The sequence below is a fragment of the Geosmithia morbida genome (genome assembly GCF_012550715.1).
Source record: "Geosmithia morbida isolate 1262 chromosome Unknown scaffold_21, whole genome shotgun sequence".
Lineage (NCBI taxonomy): Eukaryota > Fungi > Ascomycota > Sordariomycetes > Hypocreales > Bionectriaceae > Geosmithia > Geosmithia morbida.
Genome location: NW_023336208.1, coordinates 361,103 through 377,632, shown reverse-complemented (window position 1 = coordinate 377,632; position 16,530 = coordinate 361,103). Strand labels below are relative to the sequence as shown.

The following is a 16,530-nucleotide window of genomic DNA, read 5'->3' as shown; positions in this document are numbered from 1 at the left end:
TCTTCTTTATTTCAAACATGATGTAAAATTTCCTATATCTTTTTTCTCTGTTTTATTTTTAGAAATTCACTGCAAACCATGTTTTTTTGTTCCATCCTTTTTAATGTCGTTTCAATCAATAAAAAAAATCATCAAGACTCGAAAGAAACCATGAATGAAAAAGAAGAAGAAAAACCGAAAACGAAGCTGTTTTAAAAAAATGCACGTGTCTTTTTTTTTTTTTTTAATATATTTCTTGTCTGTCTTGGTTTCTTGGGGATTTCACCTTTTTTTTTCTTTTCTTTTCAAGACCAATATTTCATCTAGTCATCCATGTTGCCGGGCCTCTTCTTCGTCTTTCTAGCCTTGCTTCCACCCTTGAAATGCTTCTTGCTAGAGAGGACGGCGGCGTCGTTGGGGTCGATGCCGTTCTCTAGGGCGACGAGGGTCCGCGCCTTGCGTCCGGACAGGTTCCTTTCTTTCCCCTGCTCCGTGTACTTGTCGCTGAAGGGCATGGCGACGCGGCCGCCGACGCTACGCGGGCCGAAGAAACCCTTGTCTATGCTCTGGGATTTGGGGCCTGCGGCGGGCAGGGGCACCGCGTCGTCCGTCACCGCGACCGAGGCGTCGTCGGCGGCGCCGGTGCGGCCCTCGAGGGAGAGGGCGTCCATGGACGGGGCCACGAAGCCGGCTCGACGCTTCTCCGGGAGGTGCATCTCGTCGTAGAGGTCGCGGTTGAAGTCTGCGCCGTCCTCGATCCCAGGCGGCGGCTGCACGTACAGGAGCTTGCCGTTGACGTAGTCCTTCAGCACGTAGCGCGCGGCGCGGGACTCGTCCGGCTGTCCGAGGCCCTGCGTGTGGAAGCCGCGTGCCGAGGCGTACGCCCGCAGGAGCTCCTCGGATGTGGGGATGCCCGTGCCTCCCTCCTCGGCCGGACGCGTCTTGATGCGGATGCCGTAGACAGCCTCGAGGAAGCCCTTGGGGATGCGGTGCGTCACGAGCCCCACGGGTCCGGCAAACTCGCGCATCTGGTCTATGGGCAGGATGCCGTTGCATACCAGGTCGGCCTTGGTTGTGGCGAAGTTGGGGAAGACCAGACCAGGACAATCGCACAGGATCACGTTGTCGCTGAGGTGAATCGTCTGGAAGTGCTTTGTCTTTCCGGGCGTGGACGAGACCGACACCTTCTTCGCGCCGATCAGGGCGTTGATGGTCGACGATTTACCCACGTTGGGGTAGCCGATCAGTCCGACTTGGAGCTTGGTCTCTTTTTCTGCCTCTTGTTAAAACTTGGTTCTCAGGTGCATACACGGATGGCGGGGGGCGTGGGAGAGACGAAGGAAATAGGTGATCTCACCAGTGTCGATCGGTGCGTATCGCAGGAATATCGCCTCGAGTTCCTCAATAGTGAGAATCTTGGTGTCGTCCTCGGCTAGGCTTGTCTGCGCACCGCCGTCCTCGTCACTGTCCTCGCTGGCCTCACCCGACTCCTTCTCCGTCTCCGTCTTGGCCTCGGGCTGCTTCGATGACGAAGCCACTGGCTGCTCGTCCTCCGAGTCACTGTCTCCCCTCTCCTCGTTGGCGTCCTTGGCCAGCTGGGCGGAGAAGAACTTGAAGGCGATGTTGGCTTCGCGAAGGTGCTTGGCCCACTCCGTGCGTTGCTTCTCGGTCAGCATGTCGGCTTTATTGATGAGGAGAAGGTTCTCCTTCTTGGGGTTGACATCCTTGACGTAGTGCTCGAGATCCTCTGAGCGAAAGAGGAGGGGGTTCCTGGCGTCGACGATCTGGACGATGAGGTCGGAGCGCTCGATAACACGCCACAGCTGCCTCCAGACCTCGAGGTTGCGCTCAAAGGGCGTCATGAGGAGGTCGTTGTTCTCTTGGAGCTCAGCGAGACCGCGGCGCCAGTTGAGGAAGCTTTCCCTTTCGCGGGCGTCGAGCTCGGCGGGTGTCGTCGAGGCATCCCACTTGGGGCGGCGGGGCACAGTCAAGCGGCCTTTGTGCTGGCGGTGCTTTCCCAGAACAGCCCTCTCCTCGTGGGCGGACAGGAGGAATGGGTTCCTCTGGTCGGTGTGGATGATCTTGACGTTGTTCATCTTCTCGGCCGTGAAGTCGGTACCGGCCAGCTCGGCTGTGGCCAGAAACTCGTCCATGGCGCTCTGCTCCGTCACGGAGCGCATCTTGACCCACGCCGCATCCTGCTTCTCGTTGATCAAGTACGACTCTCCCGTCTCCTTGTTTGTCCTGGTCACGGCTGAGGCCCTCTTCTTGTCTTGCCCCTTTCCCTTGCCGAAGCGGTCGTTCATCAACGAGTTGCCCAACCCCACCTTGTTCTTGGACTTTGCCAGGACCATGTTGGGCGGCAGTTTTTTAACGCTTTTCTTCTTTCCCTTTCGTCTCTCGGTAAAGTTAGTACAGAAATGTTCACAGAAAATGAAGGCGATCTCTGAGATACCAAAGGTATGCACAAGATTAGAACGTTAATGGGATGATGTAGGGAAACAGGATTGTCCTCGACCCTGGGCGGGCTGAATAATTCAAAGAATCGATGGAGGGGCAAATCCCGTCATAAACTTCTCGCACTGTATTTCGACACATTCATAACTTAAGAACACCCTGTATGCACCGTGTTGGGACAGTGTCTAGATAACCGATAACAGTACTCATTTTCTGGAATTTTGCGTCCCCCGCGAAACTTTTCTTTGTGCCCTTTTTCGTCTCATTTGTCAAGATTTGGATGAACCCAACCAACCGCTGGGAGGAAAATTACTACTGCCCAACGTATCTTTTGTTCCATCAACCTCACAGTCACCGATATGGCTCGCGGAAAGTGGATGTAAGTTGGAATTACCTTGAGATAAACTCTCTTCTTTCCTCTTCTTCTTGGCATATCCATGGCTAATACCACCTCTACAGAGACAAGCGCACTGCGCAGCACTTTACCCTTGTCCACAGACCCCAGAATGACCCCCTCATTCACGACGAGAATGCGCCGTCCATGGTGCTGAACCCGACCGAGAACAAAAAGGGTGACGCCGCTAGAAAGGGTAAGCATCTGGACGACCTAGTTTCCGAACTGGGCGCCGATGCGCAGAGCATCCGCGCCAACGAAGGCGAGGCCGCCAACTATGGAGTGTACTATGACGACACCGAGTACGACTACATGCAGCATCTGCGCGACCTCAACTCGGCCGGCGCTGGGGACGTAGTGTTCGTCGAGTCGACGGCGTCGGGGAACCAGAACAAGGGCAAGCAAAAGCAGACGCTGGATGAAGCCCTCAAGGATATGGAAATCAAGGACGACAAGTCGAGTGTGGCCTTGGACGACGACATGCTGCCTTCGAAGAATCTTGAGAGGACGACGTACGAGTCACAGCAAGCGATCCCTGACTCCATCGCTGGATTCCAGCCCGACATGGATCCGCGTCTGCGAGAGGCCCTTGAAGCGCTAGAGGACGACGCATACGTGGATGAGAGCGGCGAAGACGAAGATCTCTTCAAGCAGCTGACACAGGACGGCTATGAGCTTGAAGATGATGAGTTTGAGCAGGCCGGCCAGTTCGCCGATGAGGACGGCTGGGAGTCGGACGACACTGCCAAGCCCGCAAAGGAGTACAGAAACGGCGACGACGCTGTCCCTGATCTTGTCAGCGGCGATGACGTGCCGCAGCAGCGGCAGCATCCCGACGAGGGCCCCGGCGAGGACTGGCTGGAGGAGTTTAAGCAGTTCAGGAAAGATCAGAAGACTAACAAGGCTGGCGCCGGCCTGGTGTCGCACTCTGGAATGGAGTCCATGTGGACGACGACAACCAACGGTGGTAAGCGCAAGAAGCGCAAGGGTGCTCTGACGGACACGTCGAGTTACTCGATGACGTCGTCGTCGATCATGCGTACCGATCAGATGACACTGCTGGACTCACGGTTCGACAAGATTGACGAGAAGTACAACGAGGACATGGATGACATGGCGTCCGTGTCGGCGGCGTCTACCGTATCGACTGTCGGTGGACCCGTTCGCGGCGATTTTGACGGCATCCTGGACGACTTTTTGGGTAACTACACCAAGCCCGGGAAGAGGACAAACAAGAAGAACAGGCCGCAGACGGGGTTGGAGCAGCTGGATGAAATTAGGTCCGGACTGGGACCTGCCCGTTTCATCAAGGGACGTCCGAGTAGGTGATGGCCCACGGCCCACGGGTGACGGGAGAAGGGAAAAGCCATGATTTATGCCACATTTAGCCTATAGTACCGATTTCGGGAATCCCATATTTAGAGGGAATAAAGACAGAGTAAAGAAAGAAATGATTACATTTCAATATCAACCTCATCTGTGTCTGTATTCAATCCCAGCAGCATCTTTAGTACTTGAAATACCAACACAGGTTGGTGGTGGATGACGTACCCTGTACCAAGCCAAGTCACGTGAGACGCACCTACCACGTTTAGCTACCCCAGTAAAGCTCCATCGGCAGTATTCTCCTTGACACTCGGAGGCGGTAGAAAGCTGCGGCAGCCAGGCAGGACAAAGAAATAAACACGTCCCGACTAACCTCCTCACCGTTCATTGTCCCTTCTCTTCTCTTCTCTCTTCTATTCCTATATATTTACGACGCACATCAGCCACTCCCCCGCAAACCAGTTTCATACCTTCACCGCGATATCATCACAAGTCACGGAGATCTTCCTCATGTGCCGAATATACATATCGTGATTGCGACGTCCGTTGCGCGCCATCGACCAGATGTTTCCCACCTTCGGCGCGGCGGCGCAAAAAAAGACATCGCCGTCCGTGAGCAATCCCTTTGCCGCCAAGCCGACGGCCAACCCAAACGGCAACACAGGCAATATAAAACGCAAAGGCCGCACCCCCGACAACGGCAACCGAGGAGCCGATGAAAGGAAAAAACCAACTGGGCAGGGACGATCTAATAATGTCTATTCCAAACACAAGAAGCCACGCAAGCCAAACGAATCTCGCGCCCTCAGGACGTCTGTCGAATTCGGAACCACCGATGACTCGCGGGCAACCTCTCCCTCAAGCGTGAGCTCAACAGACATGGGCATAGATGTGCCATCGCAGCAACCGGAACCCTCAAACGCAACAGCCGCGGTCAACATGGCGGATCCCCACGCGAGAAACGTCTACAACCGCCTCCGCAAGGATGGCATCAGCCCGCCGAGCTGGCCCTCCCGGCCTGGCGATCCAGCGAGCTCGGCCGCCATGGCCAAGTTTCGCGAAAAGTACGAGGACTACCGCGCTCAGGTGCGGAAATCTCTGACCAAGGCCGGCCTGATCGACGACCCAAACAAGCGGAGGGCTCTCAAAGACGCCATCGAGTTCAAGGGCATCTCCGAAGACATGTGTCCCGAGTACGAAAAAATTACGCGAATCACCGAGCTGGATGTGCAGCACGCCGAAAAGGACCCCGAGTCTAATATTCCCATGACCGTCCGCATGGTCAAGAAGCTGGCACGCTCGGCCGCTGGTCAGGAAGCCCCCCTTCCCATGGACGTACGCTCCGTCGCTACGCTGCAACGATCCCTCGACTATCTCATAGACGACCTCTTGCGGCAGGATGGCAATCTTGCTACCTTCCACGGATTTCTCTGGGACCGAACAAGAGCCATCCGTCGCGATTTCACATTCTTCTCCACCCTCACACCGGACGAGATCAGGACACAGGTCTACGTGCTGGAGAACATTGCCAGATTCCACGTTACCGCGTTGCATCTACTCTCCCAGAAGGATATTCGACCCGAAGAGTTTGTAGAGCAGCAGGAGCTGGAACAGCTGGGCAAGACGTTACTCTCCCTTCGCGACCTGTACGACGACTGCAATGCCCAGGGCATCACCTGCGAGAACGAGCCCGAATTCCGCGCCTACTACCTCATCTTTCACGCCCGCGACCCCAGCATCCTCGAGACGCTGCAGCGGTCATGGAGGCCCGAGCTGTGGAAGGACTCCGACGAAGTGCGCACGGCCGTCTCCCTTGTGGAATCCCTGCAGAATACCGGAGACTTCCACGGTCCGCTGAAGGATGGCCCCTCGTTCGCCGCGGCTGGCGCCCATCACGCTTACCTCCGCATCGTCGAGGACCCATCCCTCTCCTACACGATGGCCTGCTTTGCCGAGTGCCACTTCCCGCTTGTGCGACGATCCATTCTCCGGTCCCTCGCAAGAGCCATGGGGAGACCAAAGGATGAGGTCAAGGATGTGACGGCCGCTACTCTCAACAGGTTCCTCCGATTCGACACAGTTGACGAGGCGATTGAATTTGCAGAGCTACATGACCTTGAGTTCGAAGCCGACCCTGCCGACCCATTGAATCCTGCTAAGCGGCGCCTCATTCTTCGTCACCGACAGCAGCTGCCGCCCGTCCGGCTCTCGCATCAGTTCTCTCGGAAAATGGTGGAAAAGAAGCGAGGGTCGCACTCGTTACCCGACGTGATTCACCGGACGGTCAAGCAAGACCTAAGCAGCGTGCCATCCCAAGAAGAAGAAGAAGAAGAAGAAGACAGCCTGTTTGTCTCGGACTCCAAGCCGACAGCAACAGCACCCAAATCATCCATGTTTGGTGGCACGCAACCGAATTCCGCACCGAGCCCGTTCTCGGCACCAACTGGCCCCTCCCAACCATCAGGCATCTTCGGCGGTAGTAACCTGTCTAACGGTGCCACAGGTAAGATACTGCCATCATCCAACCCGCTCTCGACACAAAATTCTATACCACGCAGTTTATGTCTACGGGCGGGACGTCTTCCAGCACTCGAAATAGCCCACAGGATCAAGATATGGAAGACGCATTGAAGATGAAGAGGACGAGAAGAGAGAACATAGGAAGATAAGAGCTGGGACACGAGAAAGAGGGCGAATCTGAATTTACTAATCCCCGCAATAGCGTCTCAATCTTCGCAGGCAAATCCGAGTCCTTTTGGAGCCATCTCGAGTGAGGCACAACCGGTATCAAATCCATTCGCCTCTGCTGCACCGAGACCAGGTGATGTCGCACTTGCATCCAATCCGTTCGGGTCAGTGCCAAAGCCAGCGACAGCCTTTGGCTCCCAGGGCCTCGGCCCTTTTGCTCCAAACCAGGATGCAAACCAGGCAAAGCCTGCGACGGACCGATCGAAAGCACTAGAGACCACGAGATCAAGTCCCTTTGCCAGTGCCTTCCAGCTCAAGGCGGACAGCACCACCAGTAGTGGTACCGCTTTTGGGGCAACTGGTTCGACCTTTGGATTCCCGAAGCAAGGGCAGGCTACGACAACCCCAGCTGCAGCTGATAGCAGCATGGACCAGGGCAAGGCGACGACACCGCCGGCCAGCTTCTTCACACCCACAACTTCCCGGCCTCAGCAGCAGGAGCCATTGCCGACACCCGGTTTGGTCCCTCCTCCAACGCTACCTAATGGGGCGCAGGAGAATCCATCCCAAGGGCAGTCCCCTGGCCTATTCAGCTTCAAACCGACAACCGAACAACCGCCACCTGCGCCTCCAGAGGTACAATCGAAAACACCAACCATTCCACCCATCGGCTCGGGGACGGGGGAGAAGAAGGCAGACACCCCCCAGTTCAGTATTGGACAAGCTGTCTCTGCCCCGCCTGGGCCGAGCCTGCTGCCGCCTTCTGCGGTGATGACCGCAGATTCACCGGCGCCTTCGCCAATACAGCCGACACCGCAAGAGGATCCCATGGGAGACTTTGCCAAGTGGTATGTCAGAGGAGACGGCGGCCTTGTGGAGGATTTCACGGTATATATAGTGGACGATATCCTAAAGGGACTGTACGACAAGTTTGTTGAAGAGGAGGAGGAGAGGGCCCGGAGAGAGGAGGAACAGCGGCTCAGCGAAGAGGTGGAGGCATTCCGCGTGTACAACCTCCAGGTCAAGTTCTTTTATCGATGGAAGAAGAATGCGCGTGCCAAACGGTTACGTTATTTGCGCAAGAATGGCCGCGAGCAATTCCGCGCTTACTACGAGGCGAAACGAGAGGAAGAGAAGAGACAGGCAGCGCTCCGAGAAGAGGAGGAGAGAGAAAAGGCTCGGCTTGCCGAGGTTGATCGATCAAAGGAGGTTACGATGGAGATCATGAGAAGGAAGAGGACCAGCACCAAGAGGAATCGGGAGGAACAGGAACTGCTAGCATCGGGACATTTGTCGGGAGTCGGAAACGAAGGGGACCACGCAGCCAGGATAATCCACGGACGCGACCACGGTCGCGGACGCCAGAGCTCCACGTCGAGAATCAGCATCCTCAGGCCAGACCGTGTCGCCATGCCACCGCCCCCCTCGACACGGCCGTCCTCACCTGCGAGCTCCATGACGCGAAAATCAGGCGGCAAGACGCAAGCCATCCGCGATCAGCTTCTTCAAAAGAAGCCAGAGGGCTTTCGACGATCGCTGGGCTCCATGTCATCGCGGAGCAGTGCCAGTCCCGAACCGTCCCGGACCACGAGCAACGTGTCTGAGCGCTGGCGCCTGAAGGCTATGGGCATAGTCCAGATGCCTGACGGCACAGCTCTGCCGGAGAACCTGGCCAACGAGGTACTCTACGGCGGAAAGAACTACCCCGGTCTTGGATCGAGCCAGCGACGCAGAGCAGCATCGTACACCGGCACCAACGGCATGCCACAACACGAGACCGCACCGACAAGCGACCCCCGCGACCGACCTTGGTCAATCAGACGTCCAAGTCTCCTATCGCAATCACTTGGTGCTTCCCAACAGCCGCATCCGCAACAACCGGAGCACGTCTTATCCCCGCCGTCAACGAACAAGAGAAAGAGACCGGGAGAACAGGGCGCTGCGGCCGACGACTTCCAAGAGGAAGAAGACTCGGTCATGGACCGCGAAGCCAGCCCGCCGAAGCGCCCCATGAACGAGAACCAGAAGCTCATCAGTGAACTTCGTGCTATGCGCGAGGAACTCGAGGAGGGCGCGGCGTGGTTCAGATCACAGACGGAGAGGATGCAGACGAGTCGGGGAAACAGTAGGGCGTCGACACCCTGGGAAGCTATGGATCTGAGTTGAAGTGGAAGCAGCATTTTGATATCAGGCGTTTTTCTCATGTTTTGTCTTATATCTTGTGCTCTATAGCAAGTGAAAGAGAGGAGTATTTTGTTCTCTGCGGAACATTCGAGTTCTTTGGTATACATATTAATGCATCGTGACATGACGTTTGCCAGATAAGGCCCACGGGCTCTGGTAGTTTTGAGACTTTGCGAACACAAGGCCGTGGTTTAGGGGTTGGTCATGCGAAGCGTACTAAGGAAATCCTCTCCGGCAGAAGGCCCGGCCCTTGGCAGGGATTCACGGAAAGATGTAGTTATATTTTGGGAGAAAAGATTATATATATTCAGAAATGAAGACACAGTTGTTACGTCATTCATCAAAGGCCGCTCCGCTTATCGGAGAGAGGAAGAAAAAAAACATTATATCGTAGAAATAAAACGACGTGAAAGAAGGCACTATTTGCCCGACCCGGGCGGCGGGGGAAACGACAGCTGCACAGCATTTCTCGTCGCCGTAGAAGGGGAAGTCTTGTTACGGGCGAAACCCCAAGCACTACTCGTGTTCCTCCTGGGGTTGGCGCCTCGGTCATCACCACTGCTGTGCGGATCCGGCTGCTCCCACACTGAGGCGTTGATCTGAGAAGAAGGGGTTGACGTGGGGGTGTCATGGTATGTCTCCGCGTGGGAAGTAGTGATTGCCAGGCCGGGGATGGATGGGGAGAAGTCGGCGGGGTTGTACGGCCTGTATGTGGACGAGAGGAGATGGGCGTTGGAGTGGGTAGACGTGGTGGTTGTGGGGGTGACGAAATGGTTCTCCGGCGACGAGGCGGCGGTCGAGACGTCGCGTATGGGAGAGGGAGGCGTGGGGAGAGCAGCGGTGGTGATTCCGGGGAGTTTTCTGAATGAGAAGGGGTTCGAGCGGAGGGCTTCGGCCGGACTGACAACGTATGATGACACGATGGCTGTCCTCTTCCCCTTTTCCCCGTCATCGCCGCCGTCGTCGTCGTGGTGATGCGCGCTGGACGGCGTCTGGCAGCGGAATGACATGGGGGACATGGGGTTGTGCTGCTGCTGGCGACGGAGGCGGAGGCGGATGCGTCGACGGTTCTGGCGTTTGCGCAGCTGCATGAAGATGCAGCCTGACGTGAAGAGGATGACGACGAGGGAGCCGATGACGATGCCGACGATGGCCGGAGAGGACAGGCTGGACTGGTTGGACGAGGAGGATGAGGAGTTGATCGAGCTCGAGGCTTGGACGATGGAGATGGTTGAAGTGGCGAAGACGCTGTCGCTCAGACCAACTAGCATGTTGTTTGCGGGCTTCTGCTCGCACCCGGCGCGGACGGCGACCAGGACTGGGGGGGAGGGAGGTGAGTCAGTCGGGAAATCCGTCTTGGTAGGGCCGGAGTGGAGAAGAAGAGCAGGGAAGAAGTAAACGACCAGAGGGAGGAGTAAGAGGAAAAGAGTGAAAGGTAAACATACAGTTGACAAGGTAGGATTGACTATCGTCGACACCTACACACGCCTGGCAGTTATCCATGTACTCTGCCGAGGCGAGACGGCCGTCACTCTTTCCGCAGAATTGATACGGCTGAGCGTACGCGGGGTCCTCTATGCCAAACTCGAGAGCCTCCTCAAAGGCGCCGCAGGATTCCGAGGTGGTGCAGGGGCCGCCGCCGTTGGTGTCTGTGCCGTTTGGGTATCCCATAACACAGTAGTCTATTGCGTATCGAAGGTTATCTGATGAAAAGAAAAAAGAAACAAGTCAGTGACTGAATGGGATACTCGTAAAGATAAAGACTGGGACAGTAATATCCAAGGGTGTCCCATACAGAAGAACCACTGCTGGTCACTCTCCTGGTCGGCAGTATGAGCGCTACTCTGAAGACAGGTGAGGCAGCGCTGAAACTTCCTCCCATTCTCCTGTGACGTATACCCTTCGTCTGTGCAGACGATGTCGCCCGAGCCAGTGTTGGAGGAGTCTGGGTCCGACTCGTCGAGGCTGGGGGAGTCGATGCAGAAGCCCGAGCAGGGCGACCCAGGAGCTACTTGGAGGCCGGCGGCAAGATGGGGTATGACGGCCACGGCCGCGGCCACTATCTGACGGACGGATGGCATGTTTTATGTGCTGCCTGTCAGAGGATGTGAAGGGATGATTATAAAGTAATATATGTATAGAAAGGGGGGCCCTTCTTCAGTGTACCAGACACGGGGAGGAGCGACGACTACCGAAGAAAAGGAGCGTATGAATGAGAGGAGAGGAACAAGTGATCTCTACCAGAGAGAACAGGAAGAATATACTTAGAAAAGAGAAGAAAGGAAAAAAAAAAAGACGTCAAGAAGAGGGGAGAGGCAGTTAAGAGTTGTATCAACCGCCAAGACGGGCCTGGGGGACAAACCTATAGTTCGTCACATAGCTCGTGTATGCCACCCTCCCTCACTCCCTCCATTATTGATCATTATTGATAGGAAGCCATGATATAAAAGGAGCCAATAGACGGCGAGTTCCATGGTTAATGAGACTTACTTGGATCGGAAAAATGGCGTTCGGCTGGGCGCTTAGAGGCAAGATGCAAGTGCAGGGATGTGGGCGCTTAAAAATGGCCAACAGGTCGGGGGAGGTTTGCCAAAATTGTTGATGCCTTGCTGCCTCACCAGACACATTGCCAAATCGTCATCACGGATCATCATGAAGTAAGATGTATGATGCAATTTTTGAAAGTCGAATTCAACTAGACAAGAACTGTACGAAGCAGGAAAGATCTCATAACACCCCCTACCGAGCAATGAAGAAAATGAAAACAAAACATCAAAAGATTTGTGCCAAAAGTAAAAACGCCGAGGGGTTTGCCAAGCCCACACTCTTCTTTTCTTTTTTAAAATGGTACAGCAGAGATGACAGTGCACAAGAGAGAACTTACGACTGTTTCCTCCCCCCATATTAACCAAAAAAAAATCTGAACCCCTTGGCGACCACTACACGAATAGAACTCCGTGAGTTGAGGAAAAGGAGAAGAGAGAGGGTGGGGGGGGGGGAGGGATGAGATCATGTAATGGTCAGGGAAGAACTATGTAGAAACAGCGTTGTTTTCTTTCTCTTTTCCATAATTCAAAGAATGTGGATGCGTGTGTGTGTGTTCGTCTTCTCTGTGTTTAGTCGCTGTCGCTGTCGCTGTCCTTTCCAGCCTTCTTGGCAGCCTTCTTGGCCTTCTTCTCGGCCTTGCGGCGTTTGCGCTCGGCCTTCTCCTCGGCAGTCTCACCGTCGTGCTTCTTCCTCTTCTTGTCGCCCTCATCAGCGGCAGCGGGGGCGGGCTTGTCAGCCTCGTCCATGGTGGTGTCCTCGGTGGCGGGCTTGGCCCCGGATGTAGCGGCGGCGGCGGCAGCAGCAACGGACGTTGCGTCGGTGGCGGGGGCGGGAGCACCGTAGTCGGTGTATCCGGAGGACCACTTGGCGGGGGTGGCCTCATTGGGGCGGCCAAACTTGTCGAGCTTGCCGTCGGCCTTGAGCTTCTTCTTCTCGGCGGCGACGGGTCCGAGACCCCAGCGGCGGGGGTACAGGTCGCGCTCCATGATGCAGCGCTTGACCTTGGCGACGACGCCGTGGTCGCAGGTCGACATCTCGACCGTGGACATCTGGGCGATGCCCAGGGCGATGGCCTCACCCTTTGTGGTCATGAGCACGACCTCCTCGTGGTGCTCGATCTCGGCCTCTGCAGGGGTCATCGCGGGTTAGGGACAGAAGAGGGAGAGATGCGGGAGGACATCTGGGTGGGATCGGAATCAGAGAGGCATACCGTAACGGAGGAGACCGGGAAGCATCAGCTTGGCACCGTAGCAGACGGCGTTGACGGCGCTGTCCTTGACAACCAGACGCTTGTACGAGGTGAGGAGGGTCTCGAGGGGAGAGATGACCTTGCGGAGGTAGGTCTCATCGCGGGTGTTGTCCATGGTCCACTGGGCGTCAAGGACGTCGTGCAGGGTGACGAGCTGCTTGGTCTCGTCCATGGCGCCGGAGCGGACGCGGCGGAGCTCCTGCATGTGGGCTCCCACGCCGAGAAGGAGGCCGAGGTGCACGCACAGGGTACGGATGTAGGTTCCAGCCTCGCAGCTTACCCAGAAGACGCCGAGGTGGCGGTCGTTGTCGAACTCGACCAGCTTGGTCTCGTAGATGGTACGGATACGCAGCTGGCGCTTGACGGCCGAGATCAGCGGCGGGCGCTGGAACAGGGCTCCCGTGAGCATCTCCAGGGCCTTGGCGAACTGCGCCTGGCCGCCCGGCACCTTGTCGTGGAGGCGGATCACGGCCATGTACTCCTTCCCGGCACCTTGCTGAGACTTGACCAGACGAGTGGCGCGGTCGATGCAGACAATCAGGCAGCCTGTGACCTTGGGGTCGAGAGTTCCACTGTGACCAGTCTTTTCGACACTATACACGCGAGGAAAGATGTCAGCAGAGAGTTCATGGATGAGAAGAAAGAAGGCTGTCTGCCATCAAGTGCACCTCTCCTTCTCCCCCCTCTTTGGATCGATCTTACCGGAGAATGCGCTTGACCCAGGCCACAACCTCGTGACTCGACGGGTTCGAAGGCTTGTCGAGGTTGATGACACCAGAGCTGATGTACGACTTGATGTCGCGCTTGAGGGGAGAGCATCCATTGGCGATGGGAGTAAAGTGACCAGTCCTCACGAGAACTGGGAGAAGAAGAAGAAGAAGGGGAAAAAAAAGTTAGCAAAACTGAACGACAGCTACCACCGCCACTCCCAGAAAGATCAGATATCCGTCCTCCCGGCTATCGTCGACGTACGCTTGTCATAGTTCTTGAGGAGAAGAGGCCACGAGCTGGTGTCCACAGCTGGCGCAGAAGCCTGAGGCTTGATGATGTACTCGTCCTCCTTCTCCTCCTTCCTGACAACGTCCGTGACCATGTTGGGCGTTGTGTGTATCTTCCTTGTGTTATTTTTTCTCTTCCAAGAAATTTATTCTATATGTTCGACCCGACAGAATGCGACTCGATCCGTGGGAGAAGAATAGGAAAGCGTCCGTCCGTTTGTCCCGTTGCAATTGGGTGAATTGCCAACGTTCTTCTTGTCGGTCGGTTCGTGATGGCGTCCAAGGAAGAAAGAGAGAAGGAAAAAAAAAAATTAGAGCCAAGGCGAAAAGAAGGCCTCGTCCAATTTTTTTTTTTTTTTGCGCTTTTCTGCGGGCTCCGGCTTTCCTGTGTGTGGGTCTTCCGGTAGCTGGAACAGAGCCAATTATGATTGGAGAAGAAAATAACAGCCACTGTGGCTGGTGGAATCGAGTGTTCAGCCACAGATACCTTCTTTTTCTTGTCTTCGTCTTTCGCTGAGTCAAGGGAAGAGTTGTTGATGCTAGTGAGGTAACTAAACTTTAGATGAAGAAGAGACGAAGGAAAGATATGCCATTGTTGACTTGAATCAAAAGTAAAAATCGAGACATGCCGTTGGTTCCTGTTCTATATGTACTGGCTGTGCCCATCTAACTAATGCAAGCAGTAGTATCACAACACCCAGACAAGAAGCCACTTTGAGAGGAACACAGTCATGGCCATGGTCGTACTTCTCCCCTCACAACCACAATCTGCTATTCTGTCCGAATGGTGAACCGTCGGTAGATCTGCGGGTGGCATCCCAACTTGATTCTGCCCACAGAAGCGGCGAGCCGCCACAGAACAGCTGGGGGGGGCGTCCATGGGAAGCGGCGGCAATCGTCAGAGGCAGCCCTGCCCCTTTCCAAAATCTCTACAGCGTCACCAGGAGGAGCATCTCGCGCATAACAAAGGTAGTAAGTGGGACAGTTAAAATCAATACAAGTCGCATCCCACCATGTGGGCTACACGTGATGAACTTGAAGGGTGCGTCTCGACGTAGTGAGCAGCAATACAATGCAATGTGGGACCGACGCGGGGCACTCTACGCGGGGCGCGTCTCCCCTTGGACATCCCACCACACACACACACACACACACACACCACCACATACGACTATGGCGTCGAAACAAGACAATGCGGCCGTCACGGCTGCGCCCGTGAGAAATCACGAAGAATACCAGTATCTGGATCTCGTGCGCGAGATTCTAGACGACGGCGAGCACCGCCCTGATCGGTTAGCACAACCAACTCCCAGCCCCCCTCCGCCTTCTCCTCTCTCTTCTAACTCATCTTCTTCTCTTCTTCTTCCTGAGCAGCACGGGAACAGGAACATACTCCATATTCGCGCCCCGACCGTTGAAATTCAAGCTGAACGACAACGGCAAGCCCATCCTCCCACTTCTGACGACCAAACGTGTCTTCACGCGCGCCATCATCGCCGAGCTCCTCTGGTTTATCGAGGGCAGCACGTCGTCTATACCGCTGAGCGAGGCGGGCGTCAAGATCTGGGACGGCAACGGCTCGCGCGAGTTCCTCGACAGCGTCGGCTTGGGCCACCGCGAGGTCGGCGACCTGGGTCCCGTCTATGGCTTCCAGTGGCGCCACTTCGGCGCCGAGTACGTCGACGCCCGCACCGACTACCAGGGCCAGGGCGTCGACCAGCTGGCCGAGGTGATCCACAAGCTCAAGAACAGCCCTTTTGACCGGCGCATCATCATGTCAGCCTGGAACCCGAGCGACATCAAGAAGATGGCCCTTCCGCCCTGCCACATGTTTGCCCAGTTCTACGTCTCGTACCCCGGCAAGAGGCGAAGCCCCCACGACGGACAGCAGCGAGAGAAACAGCAGGAAGACGGCGATCATGCCGAGAGAGGTCATCTGCACTGCCAGCTGTACCAGAGGTCGTGCGATATGGGTCTGGGCGTCCCCTTCAACATCGCCAGCTACGCCCTGCTAACCCACATGATCGCCCACGTCTGCGATCTCGTACCCGGGAGCCTGACGCACGTCATGGGAGATGCACACGTCTACCTTGACCACGTCGAGGCCCTGGAGACGCAGCTGGAGCGTGAACCGCGTGCCTTCCCCGAGTTGGACATATCCAGGGAGAAGGGCGGTAGCATCGACGGTTGGAAGGCTGAGGATTTTATAATCAAGGGGTACGAGCCGCATAAGTCAATCGCTATGAAGATGTCTGTTTAGATCGGATCAAGGTATTGTGTTGCCATTGGGTAATATGACGCACACAATGGGAACGTTGAAAAAGACAAGTGATGCAAGAGGTTCTTGGATCCTTTCTGTGCTGGGGGGGATAAGTTCGATATTAGTGCCGTTAAAAAAAAATTAGAGGACAGATGGGACGTGTCCGTTCACCTGTACACGGGCCAGGGACATATGCATAGGGGGACCAGGAGAGCAAGATTCATTCGTATTTTTTACTCATCTTTTCTTCCAATATGTAACTAGAGGCGATGAGCAGGGTGCTGAGCAAGGCATCCCGCAGAGAGGCACGGCAGCAGTCTTCCAACCATGGCTGTCCTCTGCTGTCTCACCAGACAGTTGATTCCTTACGAGGCATATTTATAGAAGGCCTCAAGTTGATCATGCTTATCAATACCAAGTACTGCTAGCAGTACGGTACGGACAATCA

The 16,530-nt window shown here is 55.6% G+C and overlaps 6 protein-coding genes across 6 annotated transcripts; 3 read left to right on the top strand and 3 right to left on the bottom strand.

The window, feature by feature from the left end:
* Positions 1 to 302: 302 nt before the first annotated feature.
* Positions 303 to 2,333, bottom strand: GMORB2_4597 (large subunit GTPase 1; the record flags this gene model as incomplete). The annotated part of the gene is made up of 2 exons (XM_035466571.1): positions 303 to 1,246; positions 1,337 to 2,333. The coding sequence occupies 2 exons, from the start codon at positions 2,331 to 2,333 to the stop codon at positions 303 to 305; spliced, it is 1,941 nt and encodes a 646-aa protein (XP_035318340.1).
* A 462-nt stretch (positions 2,334 to 2,795) lies between these two features.
* GMORB2_4596 (protein LTV1) lies at positions 2,796 to 4,159 on the top strand (the record flags this gene model as incomplete). The annotated part of the gene is made up of 2 exons (XM_035466570.1): positions 2,796 to 2,815; positions 2,896 to 4,159. 2 exons carry the CDS (start codon positions 2,796 to 2,798, stop codon positions 4,157 to 4,159), a joined length of 1,284 nt encoding a protein of 427 aa, XP_035318339.1.
* A 561-nt stretch (positions 4,160 to 4,720) lies between these two features.
* On the top strand, positions 4,721 to 9,010 carry GMORB2_4595 (uncharacterized protein; the record flags this gene model as incomplete). Its single annotated transcript, XM_035466569.1, has 2 exons — positions 4,721 to 6,659; positions 6,879 to 9,010. The coding sequence occupies 2 exons, from the start codon at positions 4,721 to 4,723 to the stop codon at positions 9,008 to 9,010; spliced, it is 4,071 nt and encodes a 1,356-aa protein (XP_035318338.1).
* Positions 9,011 to 9,447: 437 nt separating this feature from the next.
* Positions 9,448 to 11,109, bottom strand: GMORB2_4594 (uncharacterized protein; the record flags this gene model as incomplete). Its single annotated transcript, XM_035466568.1, has 3 exons — positions 9,448 to 10,346; positions 10,474 to 10,731; positions 10,824 to 11,109. The coding sequence occupies 3 exons, from the start codon at positions 11,107 to 11,109 to the stop codon at positions 9,448 to 9,450; spliced, it is 1,443 nt and encodes a 480-aa protein (XP_035318337.1).
* Positions 11,110 to 12,144: 1,035 nt separating this feature from the next.
* GMORB2_4593 (H/ACA ribonucleoprotein complex subunit 4) lies at positions 12,145 to 13,917 on the bottom strand (the record flags this gene model as incomplete). The annotated part of the gene is made up of 4 exons (XM_035466567.1): positions 12,145 to 12,701; positions 12,786 to 13,417; positions 13,527 to 13,683; positions 13,797 to 13,917. The coding sequence occupies 4 exons, from the start codon at positions 13,915 to 13,917 to the stop codon at positions 12,145 to 12,147; spliced, it is 1,467 nt and encodes a 488-aa protein (XP_035318336.1).
* A 1,078-nt stretch (positions 13,918 to 14,995) lies between these two features.
* On the top strand, positions 14,996 to 16,082 carry GMORB2_4592 (thymidylate synthase; the record flags this gene model as incomplete). The annotated part of the gene is made up of 2 exons (XM_035466566.1): positions 14,996 to 15,114; positions 15,197 to 16,082. 2 exons carry the CDS (start codon positions 14,996 to 14,998, stop codon positions 16,080 to 16,082), a joined length of 1,005 nt encoding a protein of 334 aa, XP_035318335.1.
* Between the last annotated feature and the right edge of the window lie 448 nt (positions 16,083 to 16,530).